Source organism: Lacerta agilis, chromosome 15, assembly GCF_009819535.1.
Source record: "Lacerta agilis isolate rLacAgi1 chromosome 15, rLacAgi1.pri, whole genome shotgun sequence".
NCBI classification, from domain to species: Eukaryota; Metazoa; Chordata; class Lepidosauria; order Squamata; family Lacertidae; genus Lacerta; species Lacerta agilis.
Window position 1 is genome coordinate 9,538,311 of NC_046326.1, and position 19,658 is coordinate 9,557,968.

General features: G+C 48.2%; 1 protein-coding gene across 1 annotated transcript in view; it reads left to right on the forward strand.

Annotated features, from left to right (window-relative positions):
• Positions 1-490: 490 nt before the first annotated feature.
• The window catches only part of ZMIZ2 (zinc finger MIZ-type containing 2), a 33,313-nt gene continuing 14,145 nt past the window's right edge, over positions 491-19,658 (forward strand). Inside the window, exons 1-10 of the mRNA XM_033171401.1 lie at positions 491-540; positions 1,584-1,698; positions 4,390-4,592; positions 7,539-7,731; positions 9,351-9,614; positions 11,666-11,845; positions 12,400-12,480; positions 13,894-14,065; positions 16,462-16,603; positions 18,718-18,928. Of these exons, the coding sequence (XP_033027292.1) occupies positions 491-540; positions 1,584-1,698; positions 4,390-4,592; positions 7,539-7,731; positions 9,351-9,614; positions 11,666-11,845; positions 12,400-12,480; positions 13,894-14,065; positions 16,462-16,603; positions 18,718-18,928 (1,611 nt within the window). The remainder of the gene's footprint in view (positions 541-1,583; positions 1,699-4,389; positions 4,593-7,538; positions 7,732-9,350; positions 9,615-11,665; positions 11,846-12,399; positions 12,481-13,893; positions 14,066-16,461; positions 16,604-18,717; positions 18,929-19,658) is intronic.

Sequence of the window (19,658 nt, forward strand, 5' to 3'; positions counted from 1 at the left end):
CCCAGCATCTCCAGGAAGCACTGGGAGAGGGACTCCTGCCTGGTCAGGGTAGATAATTCTCAACTAGATGGACCAATATTCTGACTCGGCATGAGGCAGCTTCCTCATCCCCATGTGTGTTTTGCTTCTTGAAAGACCGAGGGCTGAGACTTAAAGTGGATTTCATGTGGAATATCAACCTGATCTAAGTCTCTCTGCTGGGCTTTCCTCACTAGTTCTTCAGGCAAGATGAGCTCAATTCAACACCCATGCCTTGAGGAACACCTTTTGATTTATTACTGTGGGTCAGCCTGCCCCGACCTGAGAGTGTTCCAGCCACCAAGCTTAGCACGATTCCTGTTGCATGCTTTCTGGGAGAACATGGTTTTAATTTCTCTCTCTGTTTCTCTATAGCCCGACTAGAGCCGTGACTCTGAAGAGGCTGCTTGCTCCTCGCATTTGTGTTGCTTCGGAAGATCCTGCTCCCAACCCCGTCGCCTTTCTGTAGCCAATGAATTCAATGAACCCAATGAAACCATCGCTCCCGCCCACCCCACATGGGTAAGTATGGCCAAGCTTGCCCCACACATGTCTGTATTCCTTCATGCACTTCTCTCTGTGTCTTACCTGTGGGAATAAACAGAGCCGAGTGTATTCTGCACAACAAAAGAGGCATCAAAAATGGATAGGTGATGGAGATGCTGTGTAGCTCAGAGACAGAGCCCTGGCTTTGCATGGAGAAAGTCTTGTGATTTCAACCCTTGATATCTGGAAGCGAAAACAATAGCCCTTCCCTGCGGCTTGCCCTCTGGCAATTGGAATTTTGAAGATACGCTGCCCCTGAACATGGAGTTTCGCTTTACCTAATGTAATGCGCACCCGCTGATGTTGCAGCCTCTGAGCGATCAACAGGCGCGTGTGCATTCACTCTTGTATTTCCCCTCCTGCGTAAGCATCAGTCCTGCGTTTTCTTGCTCTTCTTTGGGCCGCTTACCCTCTCTTCCTGTGGTCCAGCAATCTCCACCTGCCTCCTGGAATACTATGTCCAGTTCTGGGCACCACAGTTCAAGAAGGATACTGACAAGCTGGAAGGTGTCCAGAGGAGGGCAACCAAAATGGTCAAAGGCCTGGAAACGATGCCTTATGAGGAACGGCTTAGGGAGCTGGGTATGTTTAGCCTGGAGAAGAGAAGGTTAAGGGGTGATATGATAGCCGTGTTCAAATATATAAAAGGATGTCATATAGAGGAGGGAGAAAGGTTGTTTTCTGCTGCTCCAGAGAAGCGGACACGGAGCAATGGATTCAAACTACAAGAAAGAAGATTCCACCTAAACATTAGGAAGAACTTCCTGACAGTAAGAGCTGTTCGACAGTGGAATTTGCTGCCAAGGAGTGTGGTGGAGTCTCCTTCTTTGGAGGTCTTTAAGCGGAGGCTTGACAGCCATCTGTCAGGAATGCTTTGATGGTGTTTCCTGCTTGGCAGGGGGTTGGACTGGATGGCCCATGTGGTCTCTTCCAACTCTATGATTTTATGATTCCTGCCAGGCTTTTCTGCCACTTCCCCAAAGGCTCCTAATTAAAACGTTGTTCGTTGCTTTTCCTAGTGATGGTTCATATGCCTACGAGTCGGTTCCTTGGCAACAGAATACCAATCAGCCTGCAGGATCTCTCTCAGTGGTAACCACGGTGTGGGGAGTCAGCAACACATCCCAGAGTCAGGTACCTTCCGCACTCTTCCAAAATGATGGGGCGGGGCGGGGAAGTGGGGTATCTGGGCTGCATGTTTTCGATCTTGGTAATCAGTCCCCAAAATGGGCGAGGAACCTTTTTTTCTTTTACCCCACTCCAAGGACTGCATTCCCTTCCAGGAAAACTTCTTGGGGGGCCACATGGGAGGGCAGAACTCAAAGTGGGCAGAGCAATGAATGCATATTTCACCTTTCAGAAAAGTGTCCTTATCAGAGTTGAAGGGTGCATTCCATCCAGGCAAAAGAGGGTGTGGCCTGGGGAGAGTCTCAAGGGCCAGAAAGAGAGGCCTGGAGGGCCACAGGTTCCCCAGCCCTGCCCTACAAGACCACACTGCCATCAAAACTGCCTAGTTAATCTATTATTATTATTATTATTATTATTATTATTATTATTATTATTCCACTGCCTTATACCCGGAGGTCTCAGGGCAGTTCACAGAACAAAATCAAAATATAAAACCACAAAATATATAATCAAAATAAAAACAACAACCCAGTAACCCCTCCTCCCGCCCCAAAAAACACATTTTAAAAGGGCATAAGACAGTGATGGCAAACCTTTTAGAGATTGAGTGCCCAGACTGCAACCCAAAACCCTCTTATTTATCGCAAAGTGCCAACACAGCAATTTACCGTATTTTTCCCGTGTATAACATGCCCCCATGTACAAGACGCCCCCTATTTTTTTTTTGGGGGGGGGGGGTTGTTGCCCAAAGTTGTTGAACTTTTTTCGGGGGTGGGGTTGTTGCAGAAAATCACTAGTCCGGCTGAAACGCTGACGATCGCTCGCATCAGTGCAGCCAACATGCATCTGCTCGCTCAACGACAGCAGACCTCCAGCTGGTTGGCGGGCGCACAACTCCAACCAACACCACTGCGGCTGCCACACACACTAGGGAGCATTTCCCGCCAGCACTGGCGTGGGGGGGGGGTGGCTGCCCAATTTGCCAACACCTGGCAACAAACCCTGCTGGGGTGATGGCGCACATGCCCACAGAGGGCTCTGAGTGCCCACTCTGGCATGCGTGCCATAGGTTCGCCACCACTGGCCTAGGATGTCAGGAAATACTATGTCAGTGTCAACTCCAGTTTGTTTTGCTGTTTGTGGGCTCCTTGGGCAAAGCAGCCTCCCTGAGTAGTCTTAATTTCCTTCACGTTGCTGCTCCCTATTTTGTTGCCCTGGCCCTCTGGGAGATGCCCAGAGGGAGGTGGCAAACATGAACGGAGGCTGTCGTTCCTTCTCCTCGCTCCTGTCTCTGCTTACGGGTCTGGAGATGGCAGCAAGGAGAAGCAGCCAGGGCAGGGGCTCCACGGGTTGGCAGTGGGCCCCTTGCCAGGCCACGGCTCTTCAGCAGGTGCCCAGCGGCACTGACCCCGATGCCGGTCCTGCTACCTGTGCACCTTTTGCAACGTCTAAGCGCGGAAAACTTAGTGGCCCTCATCCCGGATCTGTGCTATCTTTCCAGCAGTGAGCATTAGCTAGGCAAACTTTAATAATAATAAATGTTCTGCCCCTTTCTGAGCTGCCCTCTCCCCCTCCATCAGTCAGTTGGCTCACAGGATTGCTAATGGATCCAACTTAAAAGGCCGTTTCTGCAACGGCTCCTACAGTCATGGAACTCAGTCCCTTACGAGGTGAAGCCCACTCCATTCCTCAACACTTGAAGATCTACCTTTTTACTGCTGCTTTTGAATGCCTGCCTGGTCTGCACCTGGTTGTTGTTTTTGGCACAGTCCTGTTAACTTCTCATTGGCTTTAGCAATCTTTTGTAAAATAAAAATAAAAATAAAAATATGGTTTATTTGTGTTATTCGGGAAGCATTTTTTTAAAGTGGCCCATAAACCAAATAAATAAATAAGCAGTGTATAAATATTATAATAAAAAAACACCTTGATTTTCACTAGGATTCTCCTCTCCTGATATCTTTGCTCCCACCGCTCCCTGATTTCATCTCCCCTTCACCCAGCTCAGTCATAAGAGTACACGCAATGGATCTTGCTTCCCGCTAAGTATGCTTAGGATCGCAGTCGAAGTCTTATTTCGCCCCGGTGTGTGTGTGCTGTTACTGTTTTTAATCACCATTTTAAACTTGCGACTTTCCCCACCAAAGAAACTCAGCGGCCGCATCCGGACCTCGCACCAAGCCAAATTGTGGCTTTGTGAGGAGGCGATCACTCCCGAGATGCAGTTCTTTGCCACTTTGCTTCTGCCCATCCCTTTTAGGGTCTGCACAGCAGCGAAGCCAAAGTTTGGCTTGGCATGTTGTCTGAACTCCAGGGTCATGGTTAAGGTCTCTGTTCCTTTGCCACCCCATCTGTAGGCTACGCTTATAGGTTGCAGAAGAGAAACCTTAACCAGGGGTTCACTGAACCAAACCATGGCTTAGCCAATTCCCACACAGATCTAGAAAGCTCTTTCTCTGAAGCCAACCCATTCATGCTGTCATGGTAAGTCAGGCTATGGCTTATAAGTCAGACTCTGGTTTATTTGTCTCCCACCGCTCCTACTCTTGGAGACAGGCCACGGCTCAGTGGTAGAGCATCTGCTTTGCAATGCAGAAGGTCCCAGGTTGAATCCTAGGTGGGCCAATGGCCTGACTCTGTAGAAAGCAGCTTCCTGTGCTTTCTTGTTTCCTCACTTGGGCTCTTCAACCTCTGCAGGTTTTCGGAAACCCCATGGGCCCTGGGGGGAACACCTCTGGCAACCCCATGATGCCCAGCGTGGCCAGCAGCGGCTCTGGAATGAACTCGCCTCAGTTCATGGGACAGCAGCCTTTCCCAGAGGGATCTACTAACAAGGGCTACGTGCAACCGGGGATGTACAGTCGCAACACTTACCCCGGAGGTCCGGGTTTCACCACAAGGTAGGTTCTGGACTAGCAGATCAGCCCTGATCCATTGTGTGCTGCCTGCCTGCCTGGGTCGCAGCAGGCACCAGCTTAGGTCAGAGGGATGAAAGCACTTATGAACGCAACACGTAGTTAAACTGTGGAACTCACTTCCACAAGATGTAGTGCTGGCCGCGAACTTGGATGGTTTAAATAGGCAGAGGTGTCCAAAGAGGGCCAGATTTGATGAAGTGAACATGTGTGAGGGCCGACCAAAGTTGTTGAGTTTTTTAAAGGATTTTAAAGTGCTTTTATTGAAATTAGTAGTCTTATTTAATTGGGGGCACCATTTTAGCAAATTATGGGCGCAGTCCTATACTTGCTTTCCTGGTTCTAAGGCTCATTGCACTCCAGGGAACTTGCTCTTTAGCCAACGCCTGTAAGATGGTGCCGCGAAAGTCTTTCTAAGCATAGTCCTGTACACAAAATTGCTTGTGAGCAGTGAGTCCTGTTGGACGCAGTGCGACTTAACTTCTGAATAAACATGCACAGGATTGCTTTGTTAATCGGTTTGTGAAACTGATTAAACATTGCAGCCCTGATTATTATTGGTATGTGTGGGGCCAAGAAGGACCTCACTCAACCTACCCCCCCCCCCAAAAAAAAGCATTTGTCAGAAGGGTGGTTTGCTTGAGCCATCTAGAAATACTCTCTATTTGATTTGTGTATTTTGAATTTCGAACCTACCTATTCACAATAAATCCTATGAATAAAATGCTCATCCAGAATATTACATATTACATTGAATTTAACAGCCCCCAGGCCTGCTTAACCCCAGCTGTTTGATTTTTCTCCTAAACAAGGAGGTCTCACCAGTGCTTCTGGAAAACTGTTTAAACCTTTAGGAATTTGATGGGTCTGTTCCAGGTAGTTTCACAACCGTGGTTCAGACAACATGAATGTATCTCAATATACAATCTTGCAGTACAAATCTGTTGTATTGCGTATGCTCTGAAGTGGGTTTTTTATTTTTTTATTTTTTTACAGTCAACCAATCTATAGATTTCATGAAGTAAATAAATACACAGTCAGATCTGAGGCTGTTCTGGATGCATTTTGAAGATCTGATTTTTGCAGATGATGTTTGCAGGCGTCACTTGACTCAGCAAGTTCCAGATGATACATTTTTTTAAAAGCCTGCTTTTCTCCAGTCTACGTTTATATAGCAAATTCACAATAGAAAGGGGAGAGCAATGGCTGCTGATAGGAAGATGATGCTCCTGTTTTGAAACATCTGGGTTGGTGTGTTTGCCAGAGACACACTGATATCTCCACTTTCCCCTTACTGTTCTTCCTGGGGGTAGAAGAGAAGAAGAAAAGTTTGGATTTGATATCCCGCTTTATCACTACCCGAAGGAGTCTCAAAGTGGCTAACATTCTCCTTTCCCTTCCTCCCCCACAACAAACACTCTGTGAGGTGAGTGGGGCTGAGAGACTTCAAAGAAGTGTGACTAGCCCAAGGTCACCCAGCAGCTGCATGTGGAGGAGCGGAGACGCGAACCCGGTTCACCAGATTACGAGTCTACCGCTCTTAAACACTACACCACACTGAAGGGAGTTTGCTTGCTAAAACAGAAGGGGACATTTTTTAAAAGGGGGGCAGGAATCCTCCTTTGAGGACACAGGGAAGCTGCCCTGTGTTGAGTCAGAACATTAATCTATCCAGTTCAGTATTGGCTACACTGGCTGGCAGCAGTGTCTCCCAGCGCTAATGGAAGAGTATTGGGGATTGGACTTGGGAGCTGTGGCTTGCAAAGCAGTCAGTCTGCCTCCGTGGCTCTTCCCCTTGCAGCAACCTCTTAGCATGTGAATCAACGCTCTGCGTGGTGGGAGAACAAGACGCTTAGTGGTTGCGTGGGGAGTTGAGCTGTCAGACGCCTGTCACTTGCTGCGTAGTCATCCCATTCCCTATGTCGTCGCCGCTGAGCGTGTGGGGGAAAGGGCATGAGCGTGTGACTAAGCATGATTTGCCAGCTCATGGTTGCCAGCTCATGGTCACAAGGCCTGGTTTCCCAATCACCAGGACACCTCGCTCTTGTAGCATCATCCGACTCCAGCTGGGCTTCCCTGTACATTCCAGAAGGATTGTGGTGTTACTGCTTTCCCTGATGTAAGATGCCAAGTGGAACTCATAATTCATCAGAGATCCATCAGTTGGCAGGGCAGCCTCCTTAAGGAAAGGAGTGATAGCTGGTGCCCATTGGGGCAGAAAGCGGGAAGCCCCATCCTTCAGCCCAGACGCTGAGGTCCAGCTCCAAGGGCCTTCTGGCGGTCACCTCTCTGCGATAAGTTAGGTTACAGGGAACCAGGCATAGGGCCTTCTTGGTAGTGGCACCCGCCCTGTGGAACGCCCTCGCACCAGATGTCAAGGAAATAAACAACTATCTGACTTTTAGAAGACATCTGAAGGCAACCCTGTTTAAGGAAGTTTTCAATGTTTGATGTTTTATTGTGTTTTTAACATTCTGTTGGGAGCTGCCTGGAGTGGCTGGGGAAACCCAGCCAGATGGGCAGGGTATAAATAATAAATTATTATTATTATTATTATTATTATTATTATTATTATTATTATTATTATTATTAATGCCCTTCGGAACCAACTCATTCTAGTTTTGTCCCCATCCACCTCCCTTCTGAGAGACAAAGCTGACAAGTTGTGGAGTGGTTGTAAGTAGGAGGGTGGGCTGGCTAAGGGCAGGCCGAACTGTTTCCCCTAATGAACGAGCCTCCACTGGAGAAAGAAGAAGGAGAGTCACCTTCTGCCCATCCTGTTCCACAGGAGGCTCTCTGGATCTAACCCTTTGCTTTCTTAAAAAAGATTCTGAGGACACCCCTCTTTTCCCACTTCGAATACCAGGTTCTTCTGCCCATGGCGTAGATGTGCGTTGCCTGGTCTGTGAGAAACCTCTTTTTCTTTTCTAGTTATGCAGGCAGCCCAAATGGCCCCGGGGGAATGGGCATTCCTTCACATACCGGGCGACCTCCTGCAGACTTCACCCAAGCAGCTGCAGCCGCTGCTGTTGCAGCCGCCGCCGCCACGGCCACAGCCACGGCCACAGCCACCGTGGCCGCCCTGCAAGAAAAGCAAAGCCAGGAACTCAGCCAATATGGAGCGGTAAGATGCATGCGGCGCGATTTCAGTGCTTGATAATTCACGGGGGTTTTCGAGGGTGAAGAGCGGAGCTTACAGGATGTAACTTGCAGCCAGGGAAATAGCATGAAGCCAAAGGAGTACCATCTGTTGCAATGCTTTAATGAAAGGCCAAGGGCCTTGAATTTGCTCAGAGTGCAATGGCTCCTTCCCAGAGGGTGAGGGTGGTCTTTTTCTTTCTCTTTTGAAATAATTTTTATTTGATTTTACAAATACAGAATTATAACAATACAAAATACATATCCATATTTAGAGATTTCTCCAAATTTCTAGACTTCCCACCTTTGCCTCCATGGGTCCAACTGCCAACCTTTTCGATTGCATATTGTTCTATAATCCATATTGTAAATCACTCCACTTTGTCCATAGTATCTGCAGCATTACAAGTGTTACTGCAATCCTGCTAATGTTTTCATCTGCTTACAGTGGTCTCCCAGACAAATTATAAATTTTCCCCATTCTTTATTAAAGTTTTGGTCTTCTTGGTCTTTTCCCACCTGTGAGTCAGTTGCAGCTGTAGCAGGAAATGGTGAGATGGACCCTGCTTTGGGTGGCAGATCAGGATTGCACCTTAATGGGTGATCAAAGAGATTGCATCCCCTATGAACTTCAGATGAATATACAGAGCGGCCTAATGCTGACCTGGTTCACAGGATCTGATCATGTTTAATAAGCCACGATATGCACAAGCTCTGTGTCTTTAGCTGCAGCCCCTTCACTTTTCCATTTTTTTGCGAACAGGGGAACAAGCCAGGAAGGCTCACTTAACCATAGCTTACTGTTCTGTGCAAACTGGGAAACTATGGTTAATGGCTTCCAAACAAGCCAGGATTCATCAACCAGCTTTTAAAATGATAGATTTTCCTGCTTTGTTGTTTGCCACCCTGGGCTCCTTTGGGAGGAAGGGCAGAATAGAAATAATAATTGTATTATAATAATAATTTTAAACCTTAACCATTGTTTCCTGGTTTGTGGAGAGTAGGAAACTATGGTTAGCTGTGTCTTCCTGGCTTGTTTCTCTGCTCGCTGAAAGGGAGGAGCAAAGTGGCAGCTTGTGCCAGGATTTCATTGTGTGAAAACAGCCATTGAGTCAGACCGTTGGTCCCTCCTGCCCAGTATCTACGCTGACTGCCAGGATCACAGGTGAAGAAAGATTTCCCATCACCTGTCCTCTACTTTAAAAAAAAGAGAGAGAGATGCCAGGGGTTGATGACAGGGTGGAGAGGAGCTGGCTTGGCTGTCGCAGATACATTGGAACAGTGATGTGATATAGTAATTAGTGTTAGACTCAGACATGGGAGACCAGGGCTCAAATCCTGGCTCAACTATGAAGCTCACAGGGTGGTCTTGGGCCATAGGGTTGTTGTGAAGATCAACTTGGGCAAGGGAGCATGTACACCACATTGAGCTCTTTGGAGACAGGATGTAAATAAAATAATAAAGAAGAGCGAATATTCATTGTTAGGGACCAGCACTGGGCATCTGTTGAGGTGTGCTGTATTCTCTCAACCCTTGCTTCCACACAGGGCTTGGTTTCATATCACATTGTGCTAACCATTCTTTCTTATTTTTTCCCCCTGAAGATGGGAGCTGGACAGCCCTTCAACAACCAGTTTCTTCCTCACTCGGGGCCGCGAGGGCCATCCATGCCCCCCGGGATGAATCCTGCCAACATGGGCGGTGTGATGGGTGCTTCTGGGATGTCTCCCATGAGCATGAACGCAGCGAGGGCACCTGCCATGAGCGCCCTGTACGGCGGCCAGCGGATGCCCCAGCATGGCTACCCTGGTCCCCCGCAAGGCCAACCGATCCCCAGGCAAAGCGTCAAGAGGACATATTCCAATGAGGTGAGCTCAGGGTGGGGGAGTAGATAAATAGGTACCGCTGTGACGGGAAGGTAAATGGCGTTTCTGTGCACTCTGGTACTCATCATGGTGTTCTGTTGTACCAGAAGTGGTTTAGTCCTGCTGGCCACATGATCCAGAAAGCTGTCTGTGGACAAACACCGGCTCCCTCGGGATGAACGCCGCAACCCCAGTCACCATTGACTGGACTTAATCATCCAGGGGTCCTTTACCTTTACCTTTAGGTGGTCTGACTACGTATAATGAAGCTTCCTATCTTCCTAACTTATTGATGGAAATTGTAAGGAAGCCAATTTGAGCTAACTATTAGGAGGCACTGCATACTAGGCTGCTGCCCATGCTTGCTGTGTCCCGTCAAATCTATTAGTGTGTGCTCATGTTAAAAACATGGCAGTAGGCAGCAATACCACCCACCAGCAGTGTTGGTAGCACTTTCAGCCACTGCTGCCATGACCACATGGCTGTTTTCTGCTATAAGATACTTCCTCATATGCCTACCTAAGGCCCTATCTGCACCAGGTCATTAGCCCATAATTGCCCTGGGTAGCATCCTTTTTTTCATGCAAGTTAGAACCTCATCAAAAAAGAGCTTCCGCTGTTCCCAGGATGCTTTGGGCTAAATGTCTGTGTTCCTTTTCATCCTGTGTGTAGCTCCTTCCTCTTCTGTTTTATTAGCAGAGTCTTTGTCCTTAAAAAAGAAAGAAACGCATAGAAAGAAATTAGGTTGATTTGTACATGTCTACCCATTCACCACAACTCATTCTGCTCAAATTATTTTTAGGTGGGAGGGAAAACGTCTGTAACATTTACGGCTTTGCCTTTCTATTTCACAACTCCATGGAGACATCGTAGGGCTGCTTCCATTCCCCCCCCCCCCCCGTTTCATTTTGCACTGTGCATCAAGGTTTCTGGCGTGGGTGTAATTGCACATAGCCTATGCTATTTTAGCTATTGCTTTTTTTAAAAAGCAAATATAATAATAAGCAGAACAATGAAGTCCAGAATTCTTACAAGGAAAACGTATATATGTACAAGAAATGTGCAGGCCTGTGGCTGAGGTTGTGGCTGTGGCTCCTGAGGTTGCTGGAATCCCAAATCCCATCAAGCATGGCCAGCGATCAAGGATGATGGTAGCTGACAGTCCTAACAACATCCGAGAAGGCTACAGGTTCCCCACACCTGCTGTCTTAAGGTTGTTTCCCTTGTTCCACAGTCTGCCCCCCCCCCAATCATCCTGAAGTCCTTTGGTTTGGGGAAAGCGTGGGACCCCATGAAAGATATAATCACAGAAAATTGAGCAAGGACTCAACAACGAACCATACACTCAACCTATTTTAAGGCACCCACTCTTGTAAAGGTTGTGGCGGAATGAAAGGAGGATTACTCTTAGCCATGCTGGAAAGGAATGTTTTAAGATTATTACAGGGCAAACTGAGGAGGAGGAAACTTGTTGCTACAGCACAACGCGCGACATCTGTTCCTATTGCTTACCACAGAGATTGGCACTTGGCAGACAGAAAGTGGCAAACACATGGCATCAGCAATGACAGCGCTGACAAGATCATTCTCCTTTGATTTCCGATGAATTAGTCAGCACTCCCAACTTCTAGACTCGTAGGCTGTTTACAGATGTAACGCTAAAGGTTTGGTGTTAAGGACCCAAGAGTCCTGCTGGATCAGACCAAAGGCCCATCCAATCTAGTATCCTGTTCTCACAGTGGCCAACCAAATGCGTGCAAGAAGCCCACAAGCAGGACTTGAGTGCAACATCACTCTCCCCACTTGTAATCTCCGGCAGCTGGCATTCAGAGACAAAGTGCCTCTGACACGAAGGTAGCACATAGCCATTGAGACTAGCAGCCGTGGATTTGTTTAACCCCCTTCTAAAGATATTCAAGGCGGCTCCCGTTCCTGCCTTTTGCGGTAGTGAACCCCACAGTTTCACTACACACTGTGTGAAGAAGTACTTCCGTTTGTTAGTAAAGAAATAGTGTCCTGCCATCATAATTCTCTACCTTTGCTCTTTCTTCCAGGGTTACCCAGGACAGCAGTACATGCAGGGTGGCCAGTATCCCTCTCAAGCCGGACAGTATGCCCCCACTGCCCCCCAGCCGTCTGCTCCGTCCCCTTCGTATCCTGGCCACAGGATGCCCATGCAACAAGGAATGAGCCAGTATCTCTCTGGCTCGGGCACTGGTGGCCCATACTATAAGGTACTAAGTTACTATGGGATGCGTGGAAGAAATTCAGCCTCCTTGCAGAGAAAGAGAACCCCCATTAGTAGCGATAAATGTGTCAGGAGTATATCCAGCCTAAGTGAAGGTGATGGAGAGGGGGGTCCGTGTTTCGCTTTGGTTTTACCTATGGCACGGGAATGCTCTGTCGCCTGGGTCTGCCCTTTCCCTCCGTGATTTAATACTTCTATCTTTTTGAGATCCCTACCTTTTTGCCCAAAGAGATGCTAAGAAAGTAAGCCCCAGCAAAACTGGTCGCTCATCACTTTTGTATAAAGGGTGAGGGGGGCAGAGAATCACAAGGACTTCCACCAAAGTTACCCAGTAAACCAGGGGTGGAAATATGCCAAGAACGCCCCCCGCAAACAGCCATCCTTCAGGTAAAAGAGCCACTGTGTCACTTAGCCAGATATCCCGACAGGTAGTTTCCCACTCCAAAGGGTTGAGAGGGGGAAGTATGACAAGGCTAAGGCAGTTTTTTGTCCAGGGAAACACATTATTCTGGTACCAGTCTTTCAATTTCTTCTTTCCAGCCTACGGATCAGTTCAACGGTCAAAATGCCAACTTCAATGGAGGCAACTTCAACAGCTATGGACAGGCTACTATGAATGGGGTGAGTCTATGACTATTCTGCTCCTTCAAGACCTATCTAGGCATGTTGCAATGATGTGGAAGCCAGTTACTCATCTCTAGTATTTCTCAGAGAATTCTTTTGTGTTTCCTTAAGTTTTGCAAGGGGATGCGGGTGGCGCTGTGGGTTAAATCACAGAGCCTAGGGCTTGCCGATCAGAAGGTTGGTGGTTCGAATCCCTGCAACGGGATGAGCTCCCATTGCTCGTCCCCTACTCCTGCCAACCTAGCAGTTCGAAAGCACGTCAAAGTGCAAGTAGATAAAAGGTACCACTCCAGCAGGAAGGTAAACGGCATTTCCGTGCGCTGCTCTGGTTCTCCAGAAGCGGCTTAGTCATGCTGGCCACAAGAACCGGAAGCTGTATGCCGGCTCCCTCGGCCAGTAACGCGAGATGAGCGTCACAACCCCAGAATTGTCCGCGACTGGACCTAATGGTCAGGGGTTCCTTTACCTTTTTTAAGTTTTGCAAAGCCCTAATGGTACTCTTGGTGGTTGTAGTCCATACACTCAATAGGGATTCATTCCCCAGCTACCAGCTGTCCTCTTTGGACTGATTTTTCTCTTGCTAAATCAGAGGTGGGCAACCTGCAGCCCAGGGGTCTCCTTTGGCCCTCCCCCCCTAATTTTGTGGGGTCATTGGTCCAATATCATGCAGGTGGCAAGGAATCATGGAATTGTATTGTTGGAAGGGACTGCAAGGGTCATCTAGTTCAACCCTCTGCAATGCAGGAATCTTTTTGCCCAACGTGGGACTCAAACTCATGACCTTGAGATTATAAGTGTCATGCTCTAAGAGTGTGGCAGAGAGAGAGAGAGAGAGAGAGAGAGAGAGAGAGAGAACTGGGTGCCAACCCACCACTGTCATATGGTCCCCAATAGCTTACCTCCCAAGGAAATGCATGCCTTGAAGGAATAAAAGTTGATGTGCTAAACCATAGCTTAGCATGATGTGTGTCAGTTAGAACAAACCACATACAATCAGAGGGGAATTTGGAAGTTTTCACTTAACCTCAGTTTATCATGTCAGATGGGCTGATAAACTGTGGTTAACAATAACTGGGATTAGTTTCAAACAAGTTACCTTCAGACCGCAATTACTGATTCACCATTGTTAAGATTAATCCCAGTTCCTGGATCTGGACAACACAGCAAACTGTGACCAATCAAAAAGTGGAAGCCAAAGTTTCTATGCTCCTACTTCTGGTTTCATGGGATCAGCGGCAGCGCACAAACCCACAGCTCTCTGGGGCTCATTCCTGTTTGTGCACATCACACCAAACCAGGATTTAGTGGGATGTGGGAATGCAGTCACTCTGCCTCTGTCCATTAGCTACATGGCTTTCAACATGTGCCCTGCTGCATCAAGTTAGCCTGATGTTTTGGTTCTCCTTTCAGCCTGGAAGATCCATGCCTGGTTACCCCAGCTCCCCACTACCTGGGAATCCCACCCCTCCAATGACACCTGGCAGCAACATCCCCCCATACATGTCTCCAGGGCAGGACGTGAAGTCTCCATTCCTTCCAGACATCAAACCCAACATCAACTCTTTGCATCCGTCTCCCTCTGGTAAGTCTTTGTTTCATATCGAGACCCCTGTGCTCTGGCTGATTTACCTCCGCACTCCCATTGGGTTCAAGGGGAATTGTTTGCAAAAGGCCCAAGGGGACTCTTAGGGGCCTTGAATGTCCCTTATTTTTTTTTTAAGATCCCCTTTTTCCAGTAATCAGATGATCATCTGATCTTAGGAGGTTATATAGCCAGTTATTAAACTGGGAGGGGCAAGCCTTTTAACTGAAGTGTCAACTTTCCAAAGACCCACAGAAAGGCAATATTGGTAGCTGTTGGGATCATTTACGGGATTCCCTTCCTTGGGAGGTTCCCCAGAGCCCTAACCTGAGTGCAAGCCTGAATTATTAACAGCACTTCTGTTTGTACAGTCCTTTGGCGACTGTAGATGAGAAACAATTGTTATTTTAATTAATTCTTGATTTTATATTAACTTTAATCAAATCGTTCTTATCTGCTCTGGAACGCTAAGCTTAAACCAAATAGTTTCACTAGACATTCATTGAACATGGGCTATAAGGCACCTCTTCTGCTTGGTACGCAGGAGAAATATCCAATCTCCTACCTACCCTTTGGAAACGTTATACAATAAAATGTTGCAGTTTGGAGTGCTCCTGTTCAGAGTTCCAGTCAATCAGCTGTACCTTTTTCAGGACATTCCATTCCACACAGAGTTGTTCTGTTTCTTTCCTCTACTCCCTACCCTTGGCAACAATCAATCTGCTTTCTTTGGCCACTGAGCAGCAGTCTGTCCTCATTGGGCTACTGTCACAATCCAGTGGGTTCCAGTTCCACAAGGAATAGGTCCCTCACCAAAGCACTTCAGCAACAAAGGCATCATTGACAAGGCAGTGAAATCCAAGCAAACCATGGTTAAGCACACAGAATCTGTCTAGCTCAGAAGATGATCCATAGGCTGGCAAGAGTCCACAGTCAGCATCACAGAGAATTCAGCAAGGTACAGCACAGCATGGGGTTATGGAAGAAGTAGCCTGCAGCTACTCTGGCCTTCTAGCAGCTGTTAGTAGTGAAGGAGTTTCGGGAATTGCTTATTCACAAGTAGCACAACGACTCTGGCTGTGTCATGACTCCTTGGCCTGGGTTTGGGCCTTTAGGTGCCATTGTTTGTGAAGACCGGGTGATGGTTCTACCAAGGTCATCCTCTGGAACTTCAGGAGTTCTGCAGCAGGTCTCAACCCAGAGGGCTTCTCAAGGACTGGTTTTAAGAGGACCCTGCCTTCTCAAGTTCCTTGATCTGTGAGGTGTCTCTACTTCATCCTCCAAATCTACTACCAGAGCAGGACTAGGCCTGACAGCTGCTTTAGTTGTGAAGTTCCTCCCTTCAGGTTCCTCCTCCCCAAAGGTTTCTTGTACTTCTGGAAACTTTGGGTTTCCCATGAATGGTGGGGCTGATTTGGCTAAGTAAGGAGAACTGAGTTCACACATGCACACAGGGAGGCGGCATTTTTTGACTCAACCAGGATTCAGTTTGTGCATTTAGCAGACTTGCATGGTGAAGCTTCTCTTGATGGCAGGACTTCACACGGCATGTTGAGAGGGGTTGAAAATATTAAACACGAAGGATTCAGGTGATGTTGACATTTATTGTTTGAATTTAAATTTGTTATGTAAATCTCAATTAAATTTTTTTTTTTAAAAGAAAGCATTAAACACACACACACACACACACACCCCACACGCTTCCCTGTATATAGAAAACGCATGTCAGTGAGAGAGGTTCAACCCCATCCTTCTCAACATGCTGTTTACTTTTTGAAGTGGAGTGGTCTTTTTCATGGAATATCATTAAAAATATGATTCCTTCCCCTTGCTGCACAACCACCACCCCCGGTCCCATAGCTCAAAGTGATTCGATCCAGAACAAGTGTTATCACTTGATTCTGCTCCAGATTTAGCCAGCAGATTTGGGGGGAAACAGCAGAATTTCAGCGGTTATAGGATTCCATGTCAGTTCAGAAGTGGCAGTTGGGTGCTTGGCCCCCGTGTGGGGGAAGGGCACCCGCGGACCTCATTAATATGCAGTGGGTACAGTCTGGGGTGGGGTGGAAAGGAGAGCAAGGAGTTCCTCCCCTCTCCCCTGCCCCTCCCCAAAATGCTTGGAAAGTGCAGGGTCGTGAGGGAGGGGAAGGGTGGCGAGACCCCTGGAGCCACAGAAGGAGCGGCGACCAGGCCTCTTCTCTGCGCCGCCGGCTTCCTCATCCCACCTGCCAGGCATTTGCTTTGCCCCCAGGCGCACGCCGTCCCTTGCGGCATCCCCGGCTGCCGGATCAAGCTGGCCTCCGCACCGGCCTTAGTGCCCCTGCGATACCTCACAGTGCCCGTTGCTCTGCGCCAGCAGCCCGCCGCCAACCCTCTCTCTTATCTCGCCTTGCCAGGAAACCCTTGCGACGAGCTGCGCTTGACCTTCCCCGTGCGGGACGGGGTAGTGTTGGAGCCCTTCCGCCTCCAGCACAACTTGGCTGTCAGCAACCACGTCTTCCAGCTCAGGGACTCAGTTTACAAGACACTGATGCTCAGGTGAGAGAACCACCCTCTTCCTTCCCCCCCCCTTGTGCTTCCTGCAGAGGAGCTCATTTCCTCCCACCGGGGTCACCGGGAACGCTCTGTTGGGAACAGAGAGCGCATCCGTGCTTCAGAGTCTGCACAGGAACAATGAGAGGAACTGGCTGTGACCCAGAAAGGTCTTCCTTGTTCCTTGGGCTTCGTTCAGCTCCTTAAGACCAGAGAGCCCCCTACTTCACTGCATCAGGCCTGTGGGGCCTTTGGCCCTCCAGATATTGTCAGACGCCAGCTCCCATCAACCCCCAGCCAGAGTGTTCAGTGCTGATGGATCGTGGGAGTTTGAGTCCAACAGCATCTGAAGGGCCAAAGGTTCCCCATCCCTGCACTAGACCATCCAGGTACTCAGTTGCACACATACCTGGAACACAGCTAGTCTGAAAGTCTTACATCAGAAAGATTGTAAGACATTCTGGGCAACCATTCACCACACTTTTAAAAGAAACAGTGGATTATTTAATTGACTGTTTTTTGTTCTTTGCAAGGGGTGGAGGTAGCAAGTTCACCATCTGTTCTGAACCTCTAAAATAGGTTTTAGCTGGGGAAAGGCCCTATAGCTCAGTGGTAGAGCACTGCTTTCCATGCAGAAGGTCCCAGGTTCATTCCCCAGCACCCCCGGATAGTGAGAGATGGCACTTTCTGAAAGCCTGGAGAGTTGCCTTCCAGCCAGTACTGAGCTCAATGGGCCAGTGGTCTGACTTTGTATCTAAAGTATCTTCCTGTGTTCCCAACGTTCCTAACTTGCCAGAGACAGAACTGAAAATCTAAGAGGGGAGCAAAGAAGGGGGGAATCCAGAGAAAAATGAGGCGGGGTGTGTCTGCAAGAAATGATTTTCTCAGTTGGGAAAAAGGCAGATAAGGGAAGAGGGTTTTCACATCTCTATCCAGAAAGAGATCTGCATTGAACACTCAACGAAGGCTTCTGAGATGCTCATTTCTGAGGTCTTTCCTAGCCATTGTTTGACTAGCATCAGACTTCCAGTATCAACCAGGGGTTGCCTACTCCTATTTTGGCTGCAGCTCCATGTTTACTTTAGAGTGACATCTTCCCAGTATCACAACCGTCACTACTTCAGGTTACAACTCTGGTGGGCCGAACTGGCCACAGACTGCCTGCGTCGGGGCACTTGCAGGATCAAAAGCCCCACTTTCCCACATAGATGTAGATTATTATCTCATCAGCCTTTCAGTTGTGGAATTCCCTTCACCACAGAGGTCATTATTTAGTTCCCATCCTATGCTGAAGATGCACCTCTTTACCCTTGTCTTCAACAACTGACCACCCTAGACTGTAATTTGTTTTAAACTGATTTTAATATTGTATTTTTAAATTGCTCTGGGACCTTATGGTGAAGGGTGGTTAATACTTCAAACTAACAATCATAATAATTTGGCCCCTTGGCCAACTTCTCTCTCTCCCCTTCCTACATAGAGTTCTCTGGCGTTCCCAAGGAGAATATCTTAAAACAGAAACATGCCAGACTTTCTGTATCTTGAGAGATTCTTGCTTTATCCCTGTCAGCCCTAAATCCATAGCATAGGGATGATTGCATCAATAAGAGTTCAATACCCAGCATTTCCACAGGGAAGGACCTGTCTCCAGATGGAGCAATACTTGCAGCCAATGGTCCAACTTGCTATAAGACAGTTTCATATTTTCTTGCAATGAGCCATGGTCTTCAGAAGGGGTGGGGATGTTCCCTTGGGGGCTTTATATGCCACTGATGAATTGGGCAGCAGCAAAAATGCGCAGAGCAACACATGCAAATTTTACATTTGCACAGAAGGCTCACTCACACACCCCACCACCCAGGAGGCATTATCAATGCAAGAGGCACCATCAGATTTCAAGGATATACCCCATGCATGAGATGCAGAGTGGGGTCAGTGAGAGGGGCAGCCTAAAGAGTGAGTACATGGCCTGAGTAGAGTTCTGAGGGCCAGATAGACTGGAGGGCCACATTTGACCCTCCTCTTCAGTCTCAGGGTCTTGCATGTGTCACTGGTGGGCTTCCCAAGGGATCAGCATTTCATTGCTGTTCTTCAAAAGGCGTTTCATTTGCTTTCCCCAGGCCTGACTTGGAGCTGCAGTTTAAATGCTACCACCACGAGGACCGACAGATGAACACCAACTGGCCAGCCTCAGTGCAGGTCAGCGTGAACGCCACGCCCCTGACCATTGAGCGGGGAGACAACAAGACATCACACAAGCCGCTCTACCTAAAGCAGGTGTGCCAGCCTGGCAGGAACACCATCCAGATCACTGTCACCGCTTGCTGCTGTGTAAGTTGCCTCTTCGATTCCTTCTCTCTCCAACGCCCCCCGGAGATCTCTTGTTCCCACAACTGCATGGAGCCCACTGTTGAGTTGTCTCTGTTTACCCAGGAGAACACCCTGCCACTGTGCCTTCTCTGTGGCGTATCCCCTTCAAATTCATTGCGGGGATCCGCTAAATACTTTGAATGTTCCTATGGTTGTGTAAAAATACTGAGGCCTTATATGAGAATTAGCCAAATGCTCCCAGCTAAGGCCGCTATACCTCTTTAAATAGTCGTGGCTTCCCCTCCAAGCATCCTGGGAACTGTAGTATGTAAAGGGTGATGAGTTGTAAGGAGACCCCTGTTCCCTTCACAGAGCTACAATTCCCAGAGTTCCCTGAGAAGAGGGATTGATTGTTTAACCACTCTGGGGATTGTAGTGCTGGAGGGGGGAGAGAGATAAGAGCCTCTTAAAAGTGCTTGGTCCCCTTAACATACTACAGTTATTGGCATTCTTTGGGGGAAAGCGATGGTTGCTTAGGTACAATAAATAGTGCTTTATGTGGCCTCAGTGGTGCATTTTGCACATAGCACATTCTCTTCCAGCTAGCTGTGCAGGAGCAGTGGGGGGGGGGGGGTGATGCAGAGCCCTGAAGCTCACAAGCAGGATAGGATGGCCATAGGTCGCCCTCTGCCAGGGTTGCTCCTCAGCAGCTGCTAGTCAGAGATATGCCGACTCTGTGGATTTGTTGCTC